Source organism: Microcaecilia unicolor, chromosome 3 (assembly GCF_901765095.1).
Source record: "Microcaecilia unicolor chromosome 3, aMicUni1.1, whole genome shotgun sequence".
NCBI lineage: Eukaryota > Metazoa > Chordata > Amphibia > Gymnophiona > Siphonopidae > Microcaecilia > Microcaecilia unicolor.
This window is the reverse complement of record NC_044033.1, coordinates 170450221-170475890: the sequence shown is the minus strand read 5'-3', so window position 1 is coordinate 170475890 and position 25670 is coordinate 170450221. Positions and strand designations below refer to the sequence as shown.

The window sequence follows — 25670 nt, the reverse complement described above, 5'->3', positions numbered from 1 at the left end:
GCCCTGGGGGATCCCACAATCCACTTTCCATGGAGGGGAGACAGAAGAAGCTGTCTTGACAATAAGATCTTGTAGTCAGGAAGCCTAGGAGCCAGTTAAGCACCTTGCCTCCAATTCAAATCTTATCAAGGAGTCTTTTAAGAATTGGGTGGTTGACCATGTCAAATGCACTCAACATGTCAAATTGTAATAGAAGTATGTTTCTTCTGTTTGAGATTTCCTCTTTGAAGTTGGCCAGCAGTGTTGTCAACAGTGTTTCGGTGCTGTAATTGGGTCTGAATCCTCATTGGGAGTCATGTATTATGGAGAATTTATTAATGTAGTCAGTTAGTTGGTTGGCCACTATTCCATCCATTATTTCAGTTGTTAAAGGTATGAAAGCCACCGGCCTGTAGTTCAAAGTGTCATTGATGTTTTTCTTCGAGTCTTTCAGGACTGGCGTAAGCAGTATGGTGCCTTTTTTCTGTGGCAAACAACATACTTGAAACATGAAGTTCAAATGGGAGGTGAGTTGGTCTATGAATCGGTCCAGGGCCACTTTAGGTACGTGGTTGGGGCATGTATTTAGCATTCAGCAAGCGGTATAGAATTTCCTTAGCGCTTGTGTTACTATCTCCTTTGTGGGTTGTGTAAAGGTAGTCCAGGTTCTGTATACTGGTGCTTCCTCTGCGGGGTGGTCATCAAATATGGATTTGAATTTTGAGTCATCTTGTTTAAGGTTTCTCCTTATGTTGAGAATCTTTTCTTTGAAGTATCTGGCGAGGACATTAGCTGACAGGGGGGTTGTCTTTTGCTTTCGTTAGCGGTTTGGTGATTATTAGGTTGTTAACAATTTTGTATAATTTTTTGAGCCCTTTTTCTAAGCCGCGTAAGTGTCTACGTGCGCCCAACGCACACCAAAATGGAGTTACTGCCTGACTACCACGTGGCTCTTGCGGTAATTTCATTTTTGGTACATGTCTGATACATGTGTCTGAAACATATTTTTTTATTTTTGGGCACATGTAACGGACACGCGCCAAGTGGCATTTGGCGAGCGTAGGTCATTACCGCCTGGATTCTTTACCGCTAGGTCAATGGCTGGTGGTAAGGTCTGAGAAAATGGATGCATGGCTATTTTCATTTTGCCAAATGTCCGTTTTCGGCAAAAAAAAAAAAGGCATTCTTTGTAGGTGTACTGAAAAATAATTCTGCGCATGCACAAAACACGCGTCTACACTACCACAGGCCATTTTTCAGCACACCTTAGTAAAAGGACCTGTTTGTGTCTTTGTAGTCTGGGCCTACTTCTTCTTTAGAAAATGTTGCTTTTGCCAGTCTGATTTTGATCTTGTACCTGTTTCCTGCGACTCTCCATGCTGTTTTGTTCGTTTCATGTTTGCGTTTTCACCATGCCCTTTCTAGTCTTCTGCAGAGGGTTTTGACTTCTTTTAGATCCTCATCAAAGCATAGGACTGATTTGCATCCAGTATGTTGTACACCTTTCATCCCATTCTAATAGGAATTCTACTGTGTTGGTAGCTGGAGACCATTGATCCTCATATATGGCCAACCAAAATTTGGTTGCATCAATCTTTCCCCGTGATTTATGTTATTTGTGTTTTTATTGGGTGATTTTTGTGTTCTTTCCAATGGAGGGTCATACTTAGCTTAAAGTGATCAGACCAGGGGGGTGTTGTCCATGTCGGGTTCTGTATGTTGAAGTTATTGTAATTTGATAATCTATAGACTAGTAGGTCTATAGCATGGCCTCTGATGCGGGTTCTGGTCACTGGTGGTTGCTGAAAGTCCCATAGTTGGAGGAATTTGGTGCACTCTTTGGCACAGTCTACCTTCTGGTCATCTAGATATAGGTTAATATCACCTATTAGCAGAATTCTTTTGCTCCACTACAGCACTGTGATGCTCCTGAAAATAAAACTGAGGCAGAAGAAAAAGAAAAAGCAAAGAAGGTGGAACAAAAAGATATGAAGGTACCCAAAGAGAAAAGACACCCCCAAATCACTAAAACCGAAACATACTAGGAAATGTAGATGGAAAGCGATGACCACAAATGCTCGCAGTCTAAGTAATAAAGCTCATGACCTTCATGCCCTAATCTTGGAGGCAGACTTGGACATAGTTGCAATCAAAGAGACATGGCTCAATGGTTCCCATGAATGGGATGCAAACATACCAGGCTATAATCTTTTTAGGAAGGATAGAGAGGGGCGTAAAGGTGGAGGAGTAGCTCTGTATGTGAGAAATGATATCACAGCGACTGAAATGACAGGGAACTGGGGAAAGGAAGAAGCGATATGGATCACCTTAAAAAGAGAGGATAGAACCTCTGTCCATGTGGGTGTTGTCTACAAACCCCCGACACAATTGGAGGACCTAGATAAAGATCTGATCGCTGATATTCAAAAGTTGGGGAAGAAAATAGAGGTGCTGTTGTTGGGAGATTTCAATCTGCCGGATGTAGATTGGAAGGTTCTGTCTGCGGAATCGGAAAGAAGTAGAGAGATCGTGGATGCTTTTCAAAGTGCTTTGCTCAGACAAATGGTGTCAGAACCCACGAGGGAGGGAGCGACGCTAGATCTGGTACTCACAAATGGGGATAGTGTGTCAAATGTCCGAGTGGGTGCCCACCTGGGCGGCAGTGACCATCAAACGGTTTGGTTTGATATGACGGCTGAAGAGGAGGGTGGCCACTCAAAACTCAAAGTCCTGGATTTCAAACATGCTGACTTTAGTAAAATGGGGGAATACCTGAGGAAGGAGCTGATGGGATGGGAGGAAATACAAGAAGTGGAAGGACAGTGGTCCAGGCTGAAAGAAGCTATAAATAGGGCCACGAACCTTTATGTAAGGAAAGTAAACAAGAGCAAGAGAAAAAGGAAACCGATATGGTTCTCCAAGCAAGTGGCTGAGAAAATAAAGGCTAAAGAGTTGGCGTTCCAGAAATACAAAAAAACTCAAGAAAAGGGACACGAGGAGGAATACCGGATGAAACTGAAAGAAGCCAAGAGAGAGATACAACTGGCAAAAGCGCAAAAGGAAGAACAAATGGCTAGAAATGTAAGGAGGGGTGGCAAAATTTTCTTCAGGTATATTAGTGAAAGGAGAATGACTAAAAAGGGAATTGTGAGACTAAAAGATACTGCGAACCGCTATGTGGATAATGATGAAGAAAAAGCAAATTTGCTAAATAGATACTTCTGTTCTGTTTTCACAGAAGAAAATCCTGGAGAAGGACCGCGATGGACTGCAAAAAGTACAAATGAGATTGAAGTGGATAGAGCACCGTTCACGGAAGAGAGTGTGTATGAACAACTTGAAAAGCTAAAGGTGGACAAAGCCATGGGACCGGATGGGATCCACCCTAGGATATTGAGGGAGCTCAGAGAGGTTCTGGCGGGTCCTCTTAAAGATTTGTTTAATAAATCCTTGGAGACGGGAGAGGTTCTGAGGGATTAGAGAACGGCGGATGTGGTCCCTCTTCACAAAAGTGGTGATAGGGAAGAAGCTGGAAACTACAGGCCGGTAAGCCTCACTTCGGTTATTGGAAAAGTAATGGAAGTGATGCTGAAGGAAAGGATAGTGAATTTCCGGGAAGCCAATAAGTTGCAAGATCTGAGACAACATGGTTTTACCAAAGGGAAATCGTGCCAAATGAACCTCATTGAATTCTTTGATTGGGTGACAGGAGAATTGAATCAGGGACGAGCTATGGATGTAATCTACTTAGATTTCAGCAAAGCTTTTGACACGGTTCCCCTCAGGAGGCTCTTAAATAAACTGGATGGACTGAAGATAGGACCCGAAGTGGTGAACTGGATTTGGAACTGGTTGACGGACAGACGCCAGAGGGTGGTGGTGAATGGAATTCGCTCGGAGGAGCGAAAGGTGAGTAGTGGAGTGCCTCAAGGATCGGTGCTGGGGCCGATTCTATTCAATATATTTGTGAGTGACATTGTCGAAGAGTTAGAAGGTAAAGTTTGCCTATTTGCGGATGATACTAAGATCTGTAACAGAGTGGACACCACGGAGGGAGTGGAAAACATGAAAAAGGTACCTACGGAAGCTAGAAGAATGGTCTAAGGTTTGGAAATTAAAATTCAATGCGAAGAAATGCAAAGTGATGCACTTAGGGAGTAGAAATCCACAGGAGACGTATGTGTTAGGCGGGGAGAGTCTGATAGGTACGGATGGGGAGAGGGATCTTGGGGTATCTGAGGATTTGAAGGCGACGAAACAGTGTGACAAGGTGGTGGCCCTAGCTAGAAGGTTGTTAGGCTGTATAGAGAGAGGTGTGACCAGCAGAAGAAAGGGGGTGTTGTTGCCCCTGTATAAGTCGTTGGTAAGGCCCCACCTGGAGTATTGTGTTCAGTTCCGGAGGCCGTATCTTGTTAAGGATGTAAAAAGAATTGAAGCGGTGCAAAGAAAAGCTACGAGAAGGGTATGGGATTTGCGTTACAAGACATATGAGGAGAGACTTGCGGACCTGAACATGTATACTCTGGAGGAAAGGAGAAACAGGGGTGATATGATACAGACGTTCAAATATTTGAAAGGTATTAATCTGCAAACGAACCTTTTCCAGAGATGCGAAGGCAGTAGAACAAGAGGACATGAAATGAGATTGAAGGGGGGCAGACTCAAGAAAAATGTCAGGAAGTATTTTTTCACAGAGAGAGTAGTGGATGTTTGGAATGCCCTCCCACGGGAGGTGGTGGAAACGAAAACGGTAACGGAATTCAAACATGCGTGGGATAAACATAAAGGAATCCTGCTCAGAAGGAATGGATCCTAAGGAGCTTAGATGAGATTGGGTGGCAAAGCCGGTGGCGGGAGACGGAGATGGTGCTGGGCAGACTTATACGGTCTGTGCCAGAGCCGATGGTGGGAGGCGGAACTGGTGGTTTGGAGGCGAGGATAGTGCTGGGCAGACTTATACGGTCTGTGCCAGAACCGGTGGTGGGAGGCGGGGCTGGTGGTTGGGAGGCGGGGATAGTGCTGGGCAGACTTATACGGTCTATGCCCGGAAAAGGACAGGTACAAATCAAGGTAAGGTATACACAAAAAGTAGCACATGTGAGTTTATCTTGTTGGGCAGACTGGATGGACCGCGCAGGTCTTTTTCTGTCGTCATCTACTACGTTACTATGTTGGGGTTAGCAACACATGTACTCGAAATGAAATCCATGAAGTTTGTTTGGGTCACATTCCAGGCTCCTGGGGAACTGTAGAATAAGATGAGGCACAAATGATTGTGTAGGGTCTGGTCTTTGATTGTGAGCGAGGCGATTTCCAGTTGTGGCATTATAGATTCCACTATGGCTTCAACAGTTAGGAAGGCTCTGTAGATCAGTGCTATTGCTCCGCTTCCTTTTCCGGTGCAGTGTAAGATTTTATAACCTGGTGGGCATAGGTCCTGAATAATGGGGTCTTCTTTGTCATGTATCCATGTTTCATTAAGGAAGATGAGATCAAGGTTTTTATCAGTTACCCAGTTCTTTATTGTTTCTGTTTTATTTACCAGTGATCTAGCGTTGATATATCCCACTGGTATTGGTAAATATTCATTCTCTGATAGCACAACTGTGTTAATTTTTGTTCTCATTTGTTTGGGTTTCTGTATTTCTTGTTCTCCTTTTGTTTTGGTTGTCCGTCGAGTGAGTGATTTCCATTTTTTGGAGTGCCACTTCCAACTGTCTGAGATCTTCCTGGGAAGAGGGTGGCTATTCCCGCTGGGTGGTGTAAGTCACAGAGTATCAGTATGTTGTCGTGCCTGCTGTGAGTTTTTAGGGTTTTCAGAGATGTTATTAGTGTTAGGGCTGATAGACCTGTCAGTATTCTTATAACGAGCATTTTTCCTCTTTGTGGTACAGGAAAGTTGAGGTGTGCTTGAACCCTGTCCCCCCCCCCCCTTTCTTTTCTTGGGTGCGTGTGTGTGTGGGTTTGAGTATTTAGGTAGGTCTTTTCTAGTTTAGTGTGTTTGCGTGTACGAAGGTGTTGGATAGACCTACTTGCTTTGGTGGTATCTTATGGTGGTACTCCCATTTATCTGTTAGCATTGGTAGGGGCTGTCGGAGCGGGTTATTCTTCGCAATAGCTCTATGCGCTGGCTGCCTCATTTATAAACCCGCTGTGCGTCGGGAAATAGCCTACCATGGCTGTGGATCGGCTCTGGTATCTGTCCTCCTTGATGGCAGATCTGTTGTGGATCAGTGCTCGTCAGCCATGTGGCTGCTCCAGTGCTGGGCACGTCCTGTCACGCAGTTCTGGGCACAGGAGGGAGACTCCTTCTGGGAAGTGGGTGAGTAAAACTAAAAAGAGACTGCACCACAGGCGCTGAGTGGGTCCTTCTTTTGTTCTTCTGTGGGATTGGTGACTGTTCTTCCCTCGGTCCCCTCGGCACCGGGCACACTCCGCCATGTGCTCCACTATGCGGTGTGTAGATCTGCAGCATGCACAATTTCAAAGGTGATGTATTCTGAGCATGCTTTGGCTGGGTCAGAAAAGTATGCATGTATTTCTCAATTTGTAATGACAAAACATGTATACCTTAATTAATAAAAACAAACAAACTAGATATCAGCATTTGCACCTGCTTGTTTGGACTTGGAGTTTGCATCAGTGATTTAGGGGGCAATTGTGCTTTTTTTTTTATATTCAGACCTGTGAGGTCCTGTCACCAGCTTGCAGAGGGCTCAGCTCCTCTAAGAATTTTCCTCGGGTGAACTTCTGACCTCCTACCAGTTGGTAGCCTGGCCATGTATGTCAACACCATAGCTGTTCCTGCCAGAGGCCATCTTGTTCTTGTCTGGACTCTTACATAAATCCAGTCACTGTTTCCTTGCCAGAATTTGGTTGGCGCTACTTGGATTCATCATATGCTTTGGCTACCTGCTTCTTTGCTGGGTCCTACGCATCTCATTAGATACTCCTTGATCTTTCTCCAGTCCCTGCTGGACCTTGGCCTTACTCCTGCTTTGCTCCTAACTGGTGAGTGCCCTGTGTTTATGTGTCCATTGGGGTTCATAGCTCAAATTTTAGTTTATTTGATACACAGTATATAGGTCAATGACATTTATGTGGTTTATAATAATTAATAAAACCACCAGAAAGAATCAGGTAAGGGACCACTAAGATGGGGATAAAATACTGCAGAGGATAATAAACAATTGGTTAAGACAAAAAGATTGCAATACAAAATAATTAAAAACTTAAGAAGACCTTTTACTAAGCTGTGCTAAAAAGGCCGTGCCTTTACGTGGGTCTCTCCTGTGTGTTAAAACCATTTTTAGCCCAGCCAGAAAATGGCCAATTTTTCCGAATTAATGGCCATGTACTAAGGTTGCCATTAGTGCATGGCCATTAACAAAAATTACCATGTAAGCACTTACCAACAACACCTATTTTGTAGGCGATAAGAGCTCATGTGCTAATCAGCGCGCAGTAATGAAGACGTGCTGATTAGCGCAGGAATGCCCACTTTCCACCCCCCAGACACACCTCCTCTGTGAAAAATGTATTTTTTAGCATGCCATTTGCATGTGCAGATTGCAGAATTACCATGGGTTGCCTCAGCACGTCCCACAGTAAGCCCTTTCAAGCTGCAGTAAGCACATGCTAATGCTTACTGCAGCTTAGTAAAAGGAGCCCTTATAAAGCTATAAGGATACAATAGGGAAGAGAGGAGGGGTGAAAAGCCAATTATTGCAAAGGTAACAAGATAAAGAATGGAAAGAGAAGAAATCAGTAGATCTTAATGGATGAAGGAATGATGAAAATAAACATGTTTTTAAAGAGGTTTTGAAATTCTTGAATGAGGATGCCAGTCTGATGTCACATAGTAGTCTATTTCGGAGAGTTGGGGGTCAATATTCTATCGCAAGAGGACCTTGTATGATCCAACCTAATTACCCAATTAGATGGTATAATTAGATTTTGTTGAGAGGAATAGAATAAGTGTGAAGAGGCATGGTATTAGATGGGTAGACAAAAATAAAAAAAGACCTGGAATAGACACCTGGAATTAAATGATTAAAATCTTAAATGGAATTCTATAAGAGAAGGGGACTCAATGCTGAGAATTCAGTAGAGGGCTAAATGATATATTGTACTTTTTCTTTCCTAACAGTAGATTGATAGCTGCTTCCTGGTTCTCTACCTAGGTTCTGGATTCAGGCAATAAAGATCTGGTGCCCATTAGTAATGGAGGGTTGAACTCAAAGGGAAGATGATCTCTACAGGCAGAAGACCCTGCTCTATCTTCTCCTAGACCTGGGTGGTGGGGAGAGAAAGCCATGCCCTGTGTGGAACCTGCTTGTGGAACTAGTCTGCTGATTAACTCCTGGATCTCTTCTATTGATGAAAACTGGTACAAAAAATAACCTAAAAATGGGGGGGGGGGGGGGGGGGGAGTTTTCTTTCACTTAATTCCTGAAAGTTCAGTTTTGTAAAATCTGACATAAGTATAAGTTGCAAAATCAGCACTTACAAACCCAAACAGATGCTGCTCTTTTTTTTAATGTTTCTAAATTGGCTTTTCTTGCTGCAATCAACAGCTGTATTTCCCACATTCTGACATGTATTTTACAAAAAGTTCCACATTCAGCAAGCCTGTTGTAAAAATACAGAGGAAATTATGGTGTTCTGGATGTCCCACTTCCTACCTGGAAGTACAATTGGCAAAATTGCTACTTTACTAAGAATAAACCTAAGTATAAAATGACATAAATTTAAGAAGACACCACAGGTGTATAGGAAAGTTAAACGTTGGGGTAAATTGCCAGTCGACAGAATGAAAGCACTGTTCTCTGATACTGAAACATCTTATGACAAGCAACCAACACGAATAACTGAAATGCTTACTGTGGACTTTTCAATTTGATCCTGTAGTGAGTGAATAAGCAAATCTCCCACTGCTTTCCAGCCACTGCACACAGTTTCAGCTTCTTTTAGGTCAACGTCAAGTTCATCCATAGCTGCCTGGAGGTCCTTCAGCTTCTCCAGCGCCTTGTCTACTCGTTTCTGCCAGTTGTTAGCCTGGGTGTTAAGGCTCTCCCACTTTTCTTTAACTTCGGAAGACTGCTTGCGCATGGCTCTTGCAACTTTTTGGGCTTTCTCTTCTGGGGTCAGTTCTACAGTGACATAAAAGTACCCAATTTCAGTGAAGAAAAACATGTTTTTTTCACCCTTATCCTGACTACTCTACTTGGCTAGCTACAAATGAAAAACAGGCTCAAATGGCTTACATACACCTTAACAATTAGCCCAAGCACAATGTATACAATGTAAGAAATTAAGCCAAAGGGAATATGAAACATTAAGATGAAAAATAAAATGACCAAGGGACTGAAGGAAGGGAATTCATATTTTTAGAGACCTGAATATATTGTTTTACATTGATATTGGGTAATCTGTTTGAATCAATAAAGTAAAAAAAAATACATTAAAATGGCTGTGCAATAACACTAAAAAGTTCTCATTTCAGCGTGTTAGAAAAGAATAGCTAGTCTGGCCCTAAAGTTTCACTTCAAGCTTGCTACCAGTGCTACAGAACTACTATAGGAAAGTAAAGGGTGAACCTAGCTGTTGGTATACTGATATCACTCTGGTGAACGTCAAAATATTTAAGGAGTAATTTTAGATCTGTACACACGGGTAAAAGTATGAGTGATTTTGATTTGCAAATGACTCCAGGAAAGCTATGGATCACATTTACACCTGCTATTTAGAATACACAATTTTTCTAGGCAAAAAGTATGAAATTCCACATACTTCCCCAACCTTGCCCTTTGGAATGCCTCCTTAAAAAGCAGGTAAATTTGCATGTACACAAGCTGTATGTTAGGGATGTGCATTTCTTAGTACATCTTTGATATGGTAATGGGCCATAATTTAGATTGCACTAAATCTTTCAGCTTGTGTTAAACTATGAATTACCATATGTTAAGTCTTTCAGCCCATATTAAAAAAAGTTCTAATGCCCATTAAGAAATTCTTATTAAAATAAATATACGAAATGAATTTTAAAACCCCCACAATGAAGCCCAAACAAATTTAAAATGAACTGAAAAGCTTTGCCATGTGCATATTCCTATTGTATGTCTATACTTTTACCCACTTATAAAAATGACAATTTTGTAAAAGGCCATTTTGAGGTAAATTTTTATAAATCATTTTCTACAGGTAAACATGTTTCAAATGAGGAAAGTAGTTATTATACAATTGTGCATGGGTATACCTGTGTACAAGTACACTATCAACTTCAGCACATGTAACTTTGAGTGGTCGACATGTAGCTATTCCCATATGCATGTATACGTTCTATATAATATGGGCTAGATTCTGTATATGGCATCCAAAATGTAGGCTCATTGGTATAATGCACCTAGCACTATATTATAAACAGCGTCTGTAGTAAGACACGGTTTATAGAATAGCCCATAGGTCAGGTGAACGCATGTACATTAAGGTGCGGCCATTTACACCACTGAAAACCTAGCTCGCACCTAAATGTACATGCGCTCCCAGGAATTCTATCACAACATGCATGAATGTGATTGACACCCCTGACATGCGCACCATGAACATTTTTATCATCTAATATTTCATCATGTATTCAAGCCAAATGTATTCAAATTATAATGCATGGAAAACTTGCAGCAAATCGGGAGGAAGGGCATGCCAGTACACACTCTCACCTGTTCTTTTGTGCCTAAATATGAATCTTGCCAAAATGTCTTATATATAAAATTCTCATGAGGTTCGTATTTAGGTGCAGAAGAACAGCATTTTCATCACCTTAATTTACAACTTCATCACACGACACCTTACAACCGCAAACATTTCATCACGCTTATCACGTTTTTCAAGCTAAATACATTCAAATTTTATGTGCAGAAAACTTGTAGCAAATGACGGCAGCGTGCTGGTAATCACGGTTTCTTTGTACGCATGTCCAAAGAAAACTGAAATTGCCAGCACACAATAGAATCTGTTCTTTTGCACCTCACTCAGGGGTGTCGCTACTATTGAGCCAGCCAGAAAAATGCCCAGGGCCATAGGAGGGGCCACCTACTGTTGCACTCCACCTCACTGCAGGTGCTCGCATTTCCCCCCTTCTCTTTACCCCCTCGTATGGCCGGTGTCTGGTGTTCCCCCCCCAGTCTTGGAAGTTCACAACGAGCAGCCGGCAGAGGCAGTGAGGTAAACAGTCTGCCTTCAGTCAGTGCCACCAAGGCCCTTCCACTGCCGCATTCCATCTCTCTGATGCCACTTCCTATGGGCAGTGGAAAGGCCATGGAGGCACTGGCCGAAGGCAGGCTGTTTACCTCACTGACTCTGCCGGCTGCTCGTTGCAGATTTCTAGAGAGGAGGAGGAGTAAGAGAGATGCCAGGATCTGTGTGTGTGTGTATGTGTGGGGGTTAGAGCGATGCCAGGGCCTGTGTGTGTGTGTGGGGGGGGGGGGGGGGCAGGTTAAAGAGGCTGGGACCTGCAAGGGCAGGGTTACAGAAATGCAGAGACTTGTGAGGGGGGCGGAAGGACGGGAAGAGAAGAGAGAGGCAACAAGCTGGATAAGCAGAGGGACAGGGACACAGAGAAGAAATGCTGGACACAAGGGAGGGATAGAAACACAGACAGCAAGTGCTAAGCATGAGAGGAGGATAGGAATAGGGATAGGGATGAAAGATGGACAGTAGACAGACAGGCTTATTTTCGAAAGTGATCGCCGGCGATCTTCCGACATAAATCGGGAGATGGCCGGCAATCTCGGAAAAGTGGCGAAAATTGGTATAATCGAAAGCTGCTTTTTTTACACCATCGCCGCTTTCCCGTCACCGCGCTGGCGAAAATTCGAGGGGGCATGTCGGCGGTGTAGCGAAGGTGGGACATGGGCAGGCATGGGCGTGGCTACCAGATGGCCGGCTTTCGCGGATAATGGAAAAAAAATTGGCGTTAAGCAGTATTTCGCCAGGTTTACTTGGTCCTTTAATTTTCACGACCAAGCCTCTAAAAGGTGCCCCAATTGACCAGATGACCACCGGAGGAAATTGGGGATGACCTCCCCATACTCCCCCAGTGGTCACCAACCCCCTCCCACACTAAAAAAATAAAAATACAAAACTTTTTTGCCAGCCTCAAATGTCATACCCAGTTCCCTGACTGCCTGTCTGAAGTGCACTGCACCCATTAAAAACTGCTCCAGGGACTTGCATACTGCTGACCCAGGTCCATCCCCCCCTACCTGGCATCCAAGGCATTTGGTCATGGGAGGAGCCAGCATTTGTACTGAACTGGTCCCCCTAACATGCCAGGACACCAACCGGGTACCTAGGGGGCACTTCTAAAAATTGTAAAAAAAAATATACAAATAGCTCCTAGGTGCATAGCTCCCTTACCTTGGGTGCACTGCAGTACCCACTAGAAACTGCTCCAGGGACCTGCATACTGCTGTCAGGGAGCTGGGTATGACATTTGAGGCTGGCAAAAAAATGTTTTTTATTTTATTTTTTTGGGTGGGAGGGGGTTGGTGACCACTGGGGGAGTAAGGGGAGGTGATCCCCGATTCCCTCTGGTGGTCATCTGGTCAGTTCGGGCACCTTTTCAAGTCTTGGTTGTGAACAAAAAGGGACCAAGTAAAGCCGGCCAAATGCTTGTCAGGGCCGGCCTTCTTTTTTCCATTATCGGCCAAGGCCGGCCATCTTTCAACTACACCCCCGCCCCGCCTTCGGTACACTGTCGACACGCCCCCTTGAACTTTGGCAGGCCCTGCGACGGAAGAAAGTTAAGGCCGGCCAAAATCGGCTTTCGATTATGCCGATTTGGCCGGCCCTGAGAGAAGGCCGCCCATCTCCCGATTTGTGTGGGAAGATGAGCGCCCTTCTCTTTCGAAAATGAGCTGGATAGTAACCTAAGGAACTTTTGTAAGTCTAAGGGGTCCTTTTACTAAGGTGCACCAAAAAATGGCCTGTGCTGGTGTATTGGACGTGCACAGGTCCATTTTTCAGTGCCTGAAAAAAAAGGCCTTTTTTTGCCGAAAATGGTCGTGTGGCAAAATAAAAATTGGTGCGTGTCCATTTTGGGCCTGAGACCTTACCGTCACCCACTGACCTAGCAGTAAAGTCTCATGTGTTAACCGGGCGGTAATGGCCTATGCGCGTACAATGCCAATTACTACCTGGTTAGCGCCTCTTGCCGGAAGTGGATGCACGTGAAAAATTAAATTACTGCCCGGGCCATGTGGTAGCTGGGTGGTAGTTTAAAATCAGTGTGCGTAGGACGCACGTACTCGCTACGCGGTTTAGTGAAAGGGCCCCTAGGTGCTTTGAAAATGAGCTCCAAAGAGAGAAGAAATATCAAAACAACAGGAGACCCTGGAAAGAGTTAAGAAAAAACAGAGAAAATCAGAAAAAAGAAACAACAAAGGTAGAAAAAGTATTTTTTCTGAATTAATTGTAATATGTCAACTTTAGGAAATATGCATCCCTGATATCTTGCACTTCAGTTTCTATTTCTAGTCCTTGCTATGCCACTGGCCTCGTGAACACACACAACCTATACACCCCTGATTCTGTTTTATCTACACAAGTCTCTAAGATGCTGCCATGCTTCCTCCTCTGACCCCTTTTCCATTCTCTCCAACCCAACTGTGATATGTGCTATGTACTTGCCTGCCTGTAAGGAAATGTTGTGGTTTTGACCTTCCCTCACCTTTATGCGCCAGTTTTCTCACATATATTCATTGTCTTATTATGTCTTATTTTAAATGTAAATACCTTGACTCAATTTGCTGCACAAGCTTTCTGCACATATAATTTGAGTACATTTAGCTTTCTGCATTTGAAGTGTCAGGTGATGAAAATACTATTTTTCTGTGCCTCAATATAAGCCTAGTGAAAATGTTGTGAGTGGGAAGTTTTAGACGCAAAAGAACAGGCGTGAATATGTGCTGGAATGCCCCACCTCCATTTGCTGCAAGTTTTCCACTCACCTCGAGCTACTACTGAAAAAGGTGTGCGCAAAATCCAAATAAATAACTATAACTTTAATATATTTAGCTTGAATATGTGATGAAGTGTCACCAAACCTGCATACATAGAATACACTAACACCTTCTTCAGAGCAGGTCTAGATGTATGTGAAAGAAAGGCACACAGGCACCCTGTTATAAAGTTACCCCATCTGCAAGTAGAGAACACTTCTTTGTCTATAGAAATGGCTTTGAAGATTACCATCTTACATTTAGCATCAATTGGAAAAAAATGAATTTTTACAGTACTTGAAATGAAATTTAATGCATGCTATTTTGAAACAGAACCCTTAAGACAGTTTTGCAACTTACTGCATAAAATACTTCATTTTTTATTTAGAATACTTTTCAGTGGTTACAAATCAAATATACAAAAATGTTCAGTATCAGGTAATAAAGGAAAATGTTTTAGGTAATTCAATTGCAGTTAAAGCTCTGAGGATCTTTTTTCATTCTAATTTTCATGTCCTTGCAGAAGCAATAATGGCATTAGCCCTTTTTGAAAATGCCTATTCAGTCACTCTCACCATCATGAATCTAAAAAGAAAAAAAAAGGGGGGGGGGGGGGGCAGTGGATCCAAAATTTCATGTGGCTGTCATAACAGAAAGTAAAATACAAAATTCATCATGAACAGTAGATTCCGAGTTACCCCCTTTTACAAAGCCGTGATAAAAACTGCCAGTGCGGTAATGCCGACACAGCTCATTGAAAGTGAATGGGCTGTGTCAGCAATACCGAGCGGCTTTGTAAAGTGTGTGTGTGTGTGTGTGTGTGTGTGGGGGGGGGGGGGGGGGGGGGGGTACTGATTCAAAGATGGAGAAAGAGGCCACAACAGAAGATGCATATTGTGTTATAAATATTTTAATGATAAAACACCATCTATGACCCACCCCTCCCAGTACATTCAATCTAAAAAAAAAAAAAGCAAAACAAAACATAGGCAATCTGATATTTGAAATTTTTAATGGGCCTTTCAACAACAACAGAATGAAAAATTTGAGTAGATTTTTTTCAGAGCTGATATGAGCAGACATCAGGTACATCCTGGAATAATCATCCCAACTTTACATGTATTTACTGTGCAGTAACAGTAAATTATTAGACTAAGCAATAATGCCTGTGTCTGATGATAGTCTCAGATAAGCAACAAGGAGGCCTCATTCTGTAACGTGATCTCTCTAAAAGAATCACTTTAGCACCTGTCTTCCTTGAAACAATAACTTCCTATCTATATGAGAATATAAGCATTGCAAGCCCAGTATCCTGTTTCCAACAGTGGCCAGTTCAGGTCCAAGTACCTGGCAAGATTCCTGCTTATCCTAGAAATAAGCAGTGGATTTTCTCAAGTCCATCTTAATAATGATTTATGGACTTTTCTTTTACCACATTCTCTGGCAACGAACTCCAAAGTTTAATTACATGCCGAGTGTAGAAATATTTTCTCCGATTTGTTTTAAATTTACTACTTAGTAGCTTCATTGCGTGCCCCCTAGTCCTTGTATTTTTGGAAAGGGTAAACAAGCAATTCACATCTACCCATTGCACTCCACTCAGGATTATATAAACCTCTATCATATCTCCCCCTCAGTCAACATTTCTCCAAACTGAAGAGAACAAGCCTTTTTAACCTTTCCTCATAGGGAAGTCGTCCTATCCCCTTTTATCGTTTGTCACCCTTCTCTGTACCTTTTCTAATTCCACTATATATTTTTTGATATGTGGTGATCAGAATTGTACACAATATTTGAGGTCCAGTCGCTCCATGGAGCTATACAAAGGCATTATAACATTCTAATTTTTGTTTTATATTCCTTTCCTAATAATTCCTAACATTCTATTGCTTTCTTAGCCATCGCTGCACACTGAGCAGAGGGTTTCAAAGTATCAATGATGACACCTAGATTCTTTTCCTGGGCGGTGACTCTAATGTGGAATCTTGTATCATGTAGCTAAAGTTTGAATTCCACTTTCCCACATGCATCACTTTGCACTTGCTCATGATAAATGTCATCTGGCATTTGGATGCATAGTCTCCTAGTCTCGTAAGGTCCTCTTGCAATTTTTCACAATCCTCTTGTGATTTAACAACTTTGAATAACTTTGTGTCATCAGCAAATTTATCACCTCACTTTATGCTCTGTCCTAACCCCCCCCCCCCCAAAGGTATCTAAATCAGGGGCGTAGCCAGACTTCGGCGGGAGGGGGGTCCAGAGCCCGAGGTGAGGAGGTACACTTTAGGCCCCCCTGGCGCCTCTGACCCCACCCGCCACCACCAACTTTGACCTCTCCCTTGCCGACGACCCTCTCAACCCCCCTCCCGCCGCCAACCCTCCCCCGCCGCCGCCGTCGGCTACCTTTGCTGGCGGGGGAACCCAACCCCCGCCAACCGAGGTCCTCTTCTTCCGGCACAAGGCTTCGTTCTGTTTCTGTGAGTCTGACATCCTGCACGATGTACCTGCAGAACGTCAAACTCACAGAAACAGAACAAAGCTTTGCAGATCAGCCAGCAACGTGGCCGCAGGCTGATCTGCAAGGCTTCATTCTGTTTCTGTGAGTCTGAGAACATGCGGGACGTCAGACTCACAGAAACAGAACAAAGCCTTGCTCCGGAAGAAGAGGACCTCGGCTGGCGGGGGTTGGGGGCCCTGCCAGCAAAGGTAGCCGACGGCGAAGGTGGCAGGGAAGGGTTGGCGGCGGGAGGGGGTATCGAGAGGGTCGTCAGCAGGGGGGTCCCAGGGCCACTGATCTAAACATAGAAACAGAGAAAAATATTGGCAGAAAAAGGCCATATGACCTATCCAGTCTGCTCATCCATGCCATCTACTATCCCTATCGCTCCCTTAGAGATCCTATGTACTTGTGTCAAGCTCTCTTGAATTCAGACTCCATGAATTCACCTCCCTTTCCATGAAAAAAATATTTCCTCAGATTACTTTTGAGTCTATACCCTTTACTCCCTCATTCCAGAGTTTTCTTTCAAGAGACTTGCCTCCTGTGCATTTATGCAACATAAGTATTTAAATGTGTCTAACATATCTCCCCTTTCTTCCATATTCCCCCAAATTCTATATATGGCGCCTTAACATGTGTGCACTAATTTGGCCACACAGCCAAACAGAACGCACTTCATTGATTAACAAGCTAATCAGCGCCAATAATTGGTACTTAAGCGATTAGCAGCACTAATTTATTTTAATTAGAATTTACATGCCCAACTTTCAAGTGTATTCTATAATGCGGATATAAATTCTCATGCATGCAGTGAAAAAGGGGGCGTGACCACGGACAGGTTGTGGGCATTTCAAAAAACTATGCGCACTCTTACGGCATATACCCAATCTGCGCCTAACTTAGGCACAGGTATTTAGGCCTGGGTTGTGCCTACAATTTAGTCACAAAACCACGCATATTCTATAAACTACTCGTAACTTTAGGTGTAGTTTATAGAATCACACTAACCGCTTGTCTTTTTGGTGCCAATTTTTAACGCACCATTTATACAATTTGGCCCACCCATACGCTTTATGAAGAAAGACCACTGACCATTTTAGTAGCCCTCTTCTGGACCGACTCCATCCTGTTTATATCTTTTTGAAGGTGTAGTCTCCAGAATTGTACAGAATATTCTAAATGAGGTCTCAGCAGATTCTTATACATTCCTGCCCCTCTTTTGTGCACAAAGGTTCCCTCGGGTTTCTGCAGCCCAAATGCATGCATTTTTTAGCATTAAATCTAAGTTGCAAAATTCCAGACCATTCCTTTAGCTTCACTGAGTCCTTCCTCATGCTATCCACACCATCAGGGGTGTGTACCCTAGTGTAGACTTTGGTATCATCCGCCAACAGGCAAACTTACCAAACATCCCTTCAGCAATATCACTTACAAAAATGGTAAAAAGAACTGGCCCAAGAACTGAACCTTGTGGCACACCACTAGTAAAATCCTTTTTCTCAGAATGAACTCCATTTACTACTACCCTCTGTCGTCTTCCACTCAATCAGTTCCTAAACCAGTCAGTCAGTTTAGGGCCCCTACCAAAGGCGCTCAGCTTATTAGTTGTCTATGTGGAACTGTGTCAAATGGTTTGCTAAAATCTAAATACACCACATGTAGCGCTCTCCCTTGATCCAACTCTCTGGTCACCCAGTCAAAGAAATTAACCAGATCTGTCTGACAAGACCTGCCTCTAGTGAAACCACTTTGCCTTGGGTCCTGTAATCCATTGGATTCCAAAAGCATTTCCATTAATTTACTTACAACAGAAGTCAGACTTACTGATCTGTAGTTCTCAACAGCTTCCTCACCTACTTCTTAAATTTCTGTGTGCCACTACATAGTGAGGCAGCAACATTTAAAGATACGCAGATAAATTTTCCAGGTATCTTTAAGAAGATTTCCAGCCTGCTTAAAATATGTGCTCCTAAACTCAAATGGATACGTTATCTATTTAAAGTTAGATGTGCCAATAATGTGGTCCACCCAAATGAACAAAACCATTCATACAGCAGCTGAATATTAATATAATCCATACAACTTTCTAAGGCAATACCTTCTTCTTCAGGTTAAAAATGAGCAAAAGGTCACCGTTTGCTCATTTGGCCTAAGAAGGTGTCATTATTGCCTTAGAAAGCAGGTCAAAAATATATATTTAGTCCAATAAAAAAGATATCATTTCACCTTTTTATTTTTTTTATTCCTATTTATTACCATGAATAAAATGGCTACTACACCAATTTAACCAAGTCTTATTCTGTAATCCAATACTCACCGTGGGTCTCTTTTACTAAGGCGCACTAGCATTTTTAGCACTCGCTAAACGTTAGAGACGTCCATTTATTCCTTAGTAAAAGAGGCCCCATGTGACCATAAGCAATTGTCATAAGCTCCATGTGCTCAAATATATCATTTAAGCTCTTTAGCAGAGCTATACATTTTTGGTGTTAATGGGCATGGGAGGAGGCCAGGAATCTTCTCTCCCCATTGCTGCTTCCCAGATTCACATCTTGACCTCCGCTCCTCACCTTCATGTCTGTATTTGTTTTCCTCTGTTGGTCCTGTAAAACTAGCAGCAAACTTAAAGTGAATATTCAATACATGGCCTGTTTGTCTTCACACTGAGTGGCTGCTACAGAAAGACAGACAGTAGAGTCGTCTCTGCACACCAGTTCTACCACATAATTAACGAAAAAAAATACCATTGGCATACTATATGCCATGTTAAATTCAACAGTAAACCATAGGTCATTTGAAATATCACCCTTCCTGTCAGTACCTGAGCAGTGATTGGATCAGGAATAGTAACATTAAAAACAAACAAACTCACTCACCAGCAGTCTGCATTGGCCTGATCTCCCTCTTCCCCCCCTCACCCCCACTCAAACAAAATCAACTCCCACCCCCTGCTTCAAAAATCTTTCCCTGGTAAACTAGTAGCTCCCTCCCCCCCCCCCCCAACTCTCCTTTCCAAACTAAAAAAAACCCCATAATAATAATAATCCTTGCTGGTGTCTAGTGGCACCCTCCCACCCACCATAATTTAAACAGAAGTCAAAAGCAATGGACACTCATTCCTGCCTCTCCAGTGCCATCATCTTCAAAAAAAATATTTCCCTTATTTGGCAGACTGACACACCCAGTGCAACCCCAGGATACAGCACACAGGGCAGGGTGCCGACATTTTTGAAGATGGTGGCGCTGGAGACAGAAGCGAGTGAGCATCACTCCTACCTAGATTCAAAGGCATGGAAAGGTGCCACTAGCCACCAGGGAATTAATTTTCTTAGTCAGGGAAAGAGGGGTTGGGTTGGGGAGGGCATGGGAAATGTTTGAAGTCAAGAGGGGGGGGGGGCGCAGAAGCGTCCCACTAGAATACCAGTAGAGCTGATGCAAAAAGGCATCCAGGCAGGGTGATTGGATTAGGGGGAGAGGACGGGTGCTGTTAGACACCCACTCCTCTCAACCAACACCTTTTTATGATGCCCCGGACCTGGTGAAAAATATTCTGCGTTAGCTGCCTCTCCAAAACTGTTTTCATGCTTGGTCGTGCAATGGATAATCACCTCATTAACATTTATATTAATGTAGTATGCAGTCAGGGTTTCTGCACAAGTTTCACACACACCCTGAAACCCTTTCCACATGCCCACTTAGTACAACCTGTGGTAATACAACACTAAACTTGCAGTACCCGAGCAGAAAGTTTTCTGCCCACAGGCCCTGCAACACTGTGCCTCTCTCACTAGTCAGCATGGTAATGGAAAGGCTGTTCAGGAACGTGGGGTGCCATAGGGTCTCTCAGAGTATGAAGGCAGTCTGGCCCTGTGTTGAATTTTCACTTCAAGCTTGCTACCAGTGTGGCAGGACCAGTATAAGAAAGTAAAGGGTGAACGTGGATGTTGGCATAGCGATATCACTCTGATGTATGTCAAAATTTGGCACCGGTAGCAGCTGCCTATGCCAAAATCTGGACCTGCTCTTTGATGCACAGTATTGTTACTGGAGAGGCACAGTATATTAGCTCTGGATCTTCCTGAGAATGAGCAAAAATGGAAATCAATTTAAAATACACAAACTTCTAAGAATGTCAACAACCTTGATAAAGCAGCTCCTAGATAATTAGAACAGGGGAGAATTCATTAGATGTCACTGCCCTGGTCTTCTGATAGATATGCTCTTCAGCGCTTTTTTGCCTAGATTAATTATTTTACATTTGACTGTACTAAATCAACAAAAAAGCCAATCGAGGGAAAACTAAATGACCCATACAGTTTCCATTAAAACAAAGTTTGTGCAATACATACATCTATAAGCAATAAGCTGTTCCAAATGCATTCTTTCATGATTTCCATAAGCATAATTTACTTTAAAAATACTCTACTGGTTAATCTTAACTTTTCAGGTCAATTTTCACAAGATCTACTCATGTAATCTAGGGAGCTTCCGGGGTAGATCAGGACATTTAAAAACTTACCCCCACCTAGCAGGTAGAAAATATGCATGAATTTTACTCATGCAAAAGACAAAGGTGTTCCTGTACACTTGTTTAGGCTAGGAGAACTTAGGCCTGGTTGTTTTCATGCCTATGCCATCTGTACTTAAGTTTATGTATATTTTCAGCGACACAATTTTGATAGTTAGCTCCAAGTACATTAGTAAAAATTGCCACTGTGAATGCTGTGTTAATTTGCTTGGATATGTGGAAATAAGGGTCAATAACAAAGATGTAGGTGACACCTTTTTACTGGACTAACTTAATGAATCTTTGACAGGCTTTCAAGAGTTATCCTCTTTGACCTAATGAAAGTTTGTCAAAGATTCGTTAAATTAGTCCAATAAAAGGTGTCACCTACAACTTGGTTGTTGACCTTTATCTCCTCCGTATGGTGTAATTATAGAACAAGGCACCTGGGTAGAAAAGGAACAAAGGCGCACATGTCACACCACCACCTGACATTAACAGGAGGATGTTAACTTGGCAGAACTGCATTCAAGGGAAGGGTTTAAGCTGGGGGAGGGGGTATGGAAATGAGGGGGTGGTGTATGGGAGAAAGGAAGGTGGGGGAGAGGAAAATGCAGGGAATGAGGGGTAGGCTGGGAAGGGATTAGGTATCTGGGCAGAATTGTGAGGAGAGGTGTATGGAGAGCACAACAGATTGGTTGAAACCATGAAGGGGCGGGCTGAAGGGTGCTTGGGATGTCATTTAGCGGACTAGGGTGTTAGCTGAGTGGCTGAAGGCTTGGGAAGTATTGTGAGGGATTAGGGGAGATTTAAGGGGTCTCTCAGCAGTTATAAGATCAACAATTTGAAAGTATTGTTGCTGTGTGAGGCATGTTGGTGAAGGTAAGCCATTCCTAACTTTAATCGGGAGCTTTGCTGGTTCGGGTGCAGTGGTGTTCCAAAGAAGTTGCAGTCCTCAGCAGGATGTAGGATTTAGGTGCCCTCAGATTGCTGAGTCCTCAGGATGAGTTGCAGAGCTTGGGAGTTTGCGCGGCCAACAGTGCTCAGAGGCACTTTGGGGTTTCTCAGTGGCCCTTTGGAGCATGGTGGAAGGACCCCTTCTCATCTCCCCCCCCCCCCCCCATTCAGTGGGTGTTTCGGGTAGTGCCTGCACTGACAGTGTTGTTACAGCCTGGGAAGAAGTGGAGGATGGTGCCCTGGAGAAGGCAGCAGGCCCCAGAGCAGAAGTCTGCAGCTCAGGGTAGGCAGAAGAGTTGGAGAAAGCAAGGAGCAGTGAAGGTTCGTAAACAAAAATGTCATGAATGCTAAGGTTAGTAAGGGGCAATATAGGGAGAGTGTAGGGTAGCAAAAGGGGGGAAAGAAGGCCACAACTGCTAGGACTGGAGTAGGGAGGATCAGAATTGATGCAGGGGAAGTAGGCAAGAACTTTAAGTAGCGGCAGGAGGCGGTGATGCAGCCTGGTCTTGTTGGTGCGGAAACTTCATTGAGTAGACAATGTGATAGTGCTGGTGAGTTGGCAAGGGATGTTTTGAAGTTAATGGGTCAAGGGATTATGGGAGGGATGGGGTGGTGTATGAGGTTTCACGGATGGGGTGTAGGAATCCTTCATTGAGCTGACTACTGCGAGACAAATTCCTCACTATAGCATGTTGTTAACCATTTTGATTTAGAAAAAAGGCAGCACCAAGAACATAGTAACATAGTAGATGACGGCAGAAAAAGACCTGCACAGTCCATCCAGTCTGCCCAACAAGATAACTCATATGTGCTAATTTTGTGTATACCGTACTTTGATTTGTACCTGTGTTCTTCAGGGCACAGACCGTATAAGTCTGCCCAGCACTATCCCCACCTCCCACAACCGGCTCTGGCACAGGTATTGGGGATCTGATGGAGGTGTGGGAATCCTCAGGATTCCTCCTCATCTGTGTAGTCTTCTTCTTCCTCCTCTAAGGTGGTAGTGGGGGCATGGTGTCACTGCCAGTGTTACAAGGAATTAATTTATACTCGGGGATAGCTAGAGCACTCACTAATGTTTATAATTTTTAATATATTCTCCACCAGTTGCCGATTAAAGCAACAATAATCACAATTGCAATGAATTAATTATTATCTCTGTTGAAATGCAGTGTCCTGCGTTTCAAGATTTAAAGTTATGCACCCAGGACACAAAGAGACTATATTTTTAGCTTCAAAAAGGTTTATTAACCCTAGAACGCATATTGGGGGCCTTTTAGGCCCCCATGCTTACATTTTTGCTATTATCTGCAAAATTACTTTAGTTAGAATTTTGAAACTCAAGGTATTACTCAAGTATGTCATTGTTGATAATATCCAGTTGTTCATATAATTTTTTTTCATAGGCATTATGGTGTAACAATGCTTGTTTGGTGAAAACTACATCTGTACGAATTGGGGGCCTTTTAGGCCCCCGCTGTTTTTATCATGTTCTCAGAAGTGTTTGTGTCTCAAGTTACTTTATTTGTACTCAGTAATGCTGGTGGAGGGGCCAGGGTGTGGATAATAACATGTGAGGATGTCATGTGATTTTTGGAGGGAGTGATAAGGCCATGACATCACCTCAGGTCCTCTGAACACTGAGGACAGTATACACTGTGAGCTAATTGCTGAAGGACCTGTGATAAGATAAGCTGTTGAGAGGAAATCTGTTTCATTTTCTAACATCTAGTCAGCAATGGCACAGTCTTCCTCCAAGTGTCTGACTGACCAAGAGATTGAAGCGATTATGTTTCAAAGCGATGATGAAAATGAACTATCTTTGTCTGATGAAGAATATCTGCCACCAGCTAATCAAACATCCTCATCCAGTGATTCTTCTGATGATGAAGAAGTGAATCTAGTGGATCCTCAAGAAGTGATAAGTAGAACATCCAAAACGAATGTTTTTTGGGACAGTAATCCTACATTAGTCGGACGTACTCCAATACACAATATTGTGAGACAGGCTCAAGGAGCTGTGGGAAGTCCCAGTTACTTTACCCCTAAAGATGTATTCTGTACTTATTTTTCTGACAATATTGCAGAAGAGGTCCTATTATGTTCAAACCTAGAAGGAAGACGTATCGCTTCAGCAAAAAATAAGTCCTGGAAAAATATCTCAAAAGAGGAACTTTATGCATATATTGGACTTTTCCTGCTGGCAGGGAGTCAAAAATCGTATGATGTCCCAATACGAGAATTATTTCTGGACCCACTTTCTGATCCACACTATAAGGCGACAATGTCAGTGGGCAGATATGAGGAAATTAGAAGGATCATTCGCTTTGATGATAAGCGAACTCGTGCAGCGAGGTTTGAAACAGACAAATTAGCCCCTATTAGTTATATCTGGAACATATTTATCAAAAATTGCACAAAACTTTACAATCCTAGTACTAATGTTACTGTAGATGAGCAACTTGTACCGTTCAGAGGACGCTGCAAATTCATACAATACATGCCCAGCAAGCCAGCCAAGTACGGTATAAAAATCTTCTGGATGTGTGATTCTGCAAATTATTATGGCATAAATGGCGTAATCTACTGTGGCAAAGAGGTTGGTGCACCAGTACAGAAGGATCTGGGGTCTGAAATAGTCAAAACTCTTGCTGTTCCAATATTCAATTCAGGTAGAAACATCACCATGGACAATTATTTCACCAATGTTGAACTAGGCAATTTTCTGCTTGCAAAAGCTATTACACTTGTTGGTACTATAAAGCAAAACAGACGAGAAATTCCAGCAGCACTCAAACACAATCGTCAGCGAGCACTTTATGAGAGTGTCTTTGGATTCAATAACAAAGCGACTTTGGTATCTTACAAGGCAAAGAAGGAGAAATCTGTAATTTTACTCAGTACCATGCATCACGATTGCAGTGTTGACAGCAATAACCAAAAATTGAAACCAGAAATCATCCTGCATTACAATGCAACAAAAGGAGGTGTAGATAAAATGGATGAGATGGTGGGAGAATATTCGTGTAAGAGGCAAACAAAACGATGGCCTGTAGTACTATTTTCAAATGTATGCTTGATGTAGCAGCCCTAAATTCATTATTTATACAGAAACTCATCCTGAATTTCATGCACAGAGGAAGGACAGGAGACGCTTATTCTTGAAGGACCTTTGTCATGAACTTGTAATACCTCACATGATAGAGCGAAGCGACTTGAAATGCTTGCCAAAGAAAACTAAAGAAGCAATGAAACGGTGTGGCGTACAGTTTCAGATTACTCCAGAGCCAGGAGAAAGAAAACGAAAGCGTTGTTTCATGTGTCCAAGAAACATAGAGAGGAAAACTGAGCGATATTGTTCCACTTGTAAGGAAACTGTTTGCAAAGAACACTCTTCTGAAAAAATAACATGTCAGAATTGTTTGGAAGACTAATATAATAGAAAAGAAAGTTAGAATAAAAATGTAGCTGCAGCTAGTTTGCTATAGATTTCTATGCATTTTTGTGTGTTTTCATGTCTTTGCGTGAAATTTGGGAAAAAAAAGATTTTTTGGTGTTTTCTGTGAAAAATTATAATTAAAATGTTGTCCACTATTCATATTTTATTGAGCAATTTTGAAATAAACTTGTGAAAGTTATTTAAGTGTGTTTTTCTACATTATGTGCATGGGGGCCTAAAAGGCCCCCATGACGTTAATATGTATATTTTTAACGTCATGCGTTCTAG

At 42.8% G+C, this 25670-nt stretch overlaps 1 protein-coding gene across 7 annotated transcripts in view; it reads right to left on the bottom strand.

The window, feature by feature from the left end:
* The window catches only part of LOC115465822 (utrophin-like), a 1296369-nt gene that overhangs the window by 383099 nt on the left and 887600 nt on the right, over positions 1-25670 (bottom strand). For all 7 annotated transcript variants that reach the window (XM_030196568.1, XM_030196575.1, XM_030196573.1 and 4 more), the window contains one exon: positions 8863-9131. In XM_030196568.1, coding sequence (XP_030052428.1) covers positions 8863-9131 — 269 coding nt within the window. The remainder of the gene's footprint in view (positions 1-8862; positions 9132-25670) is intronic.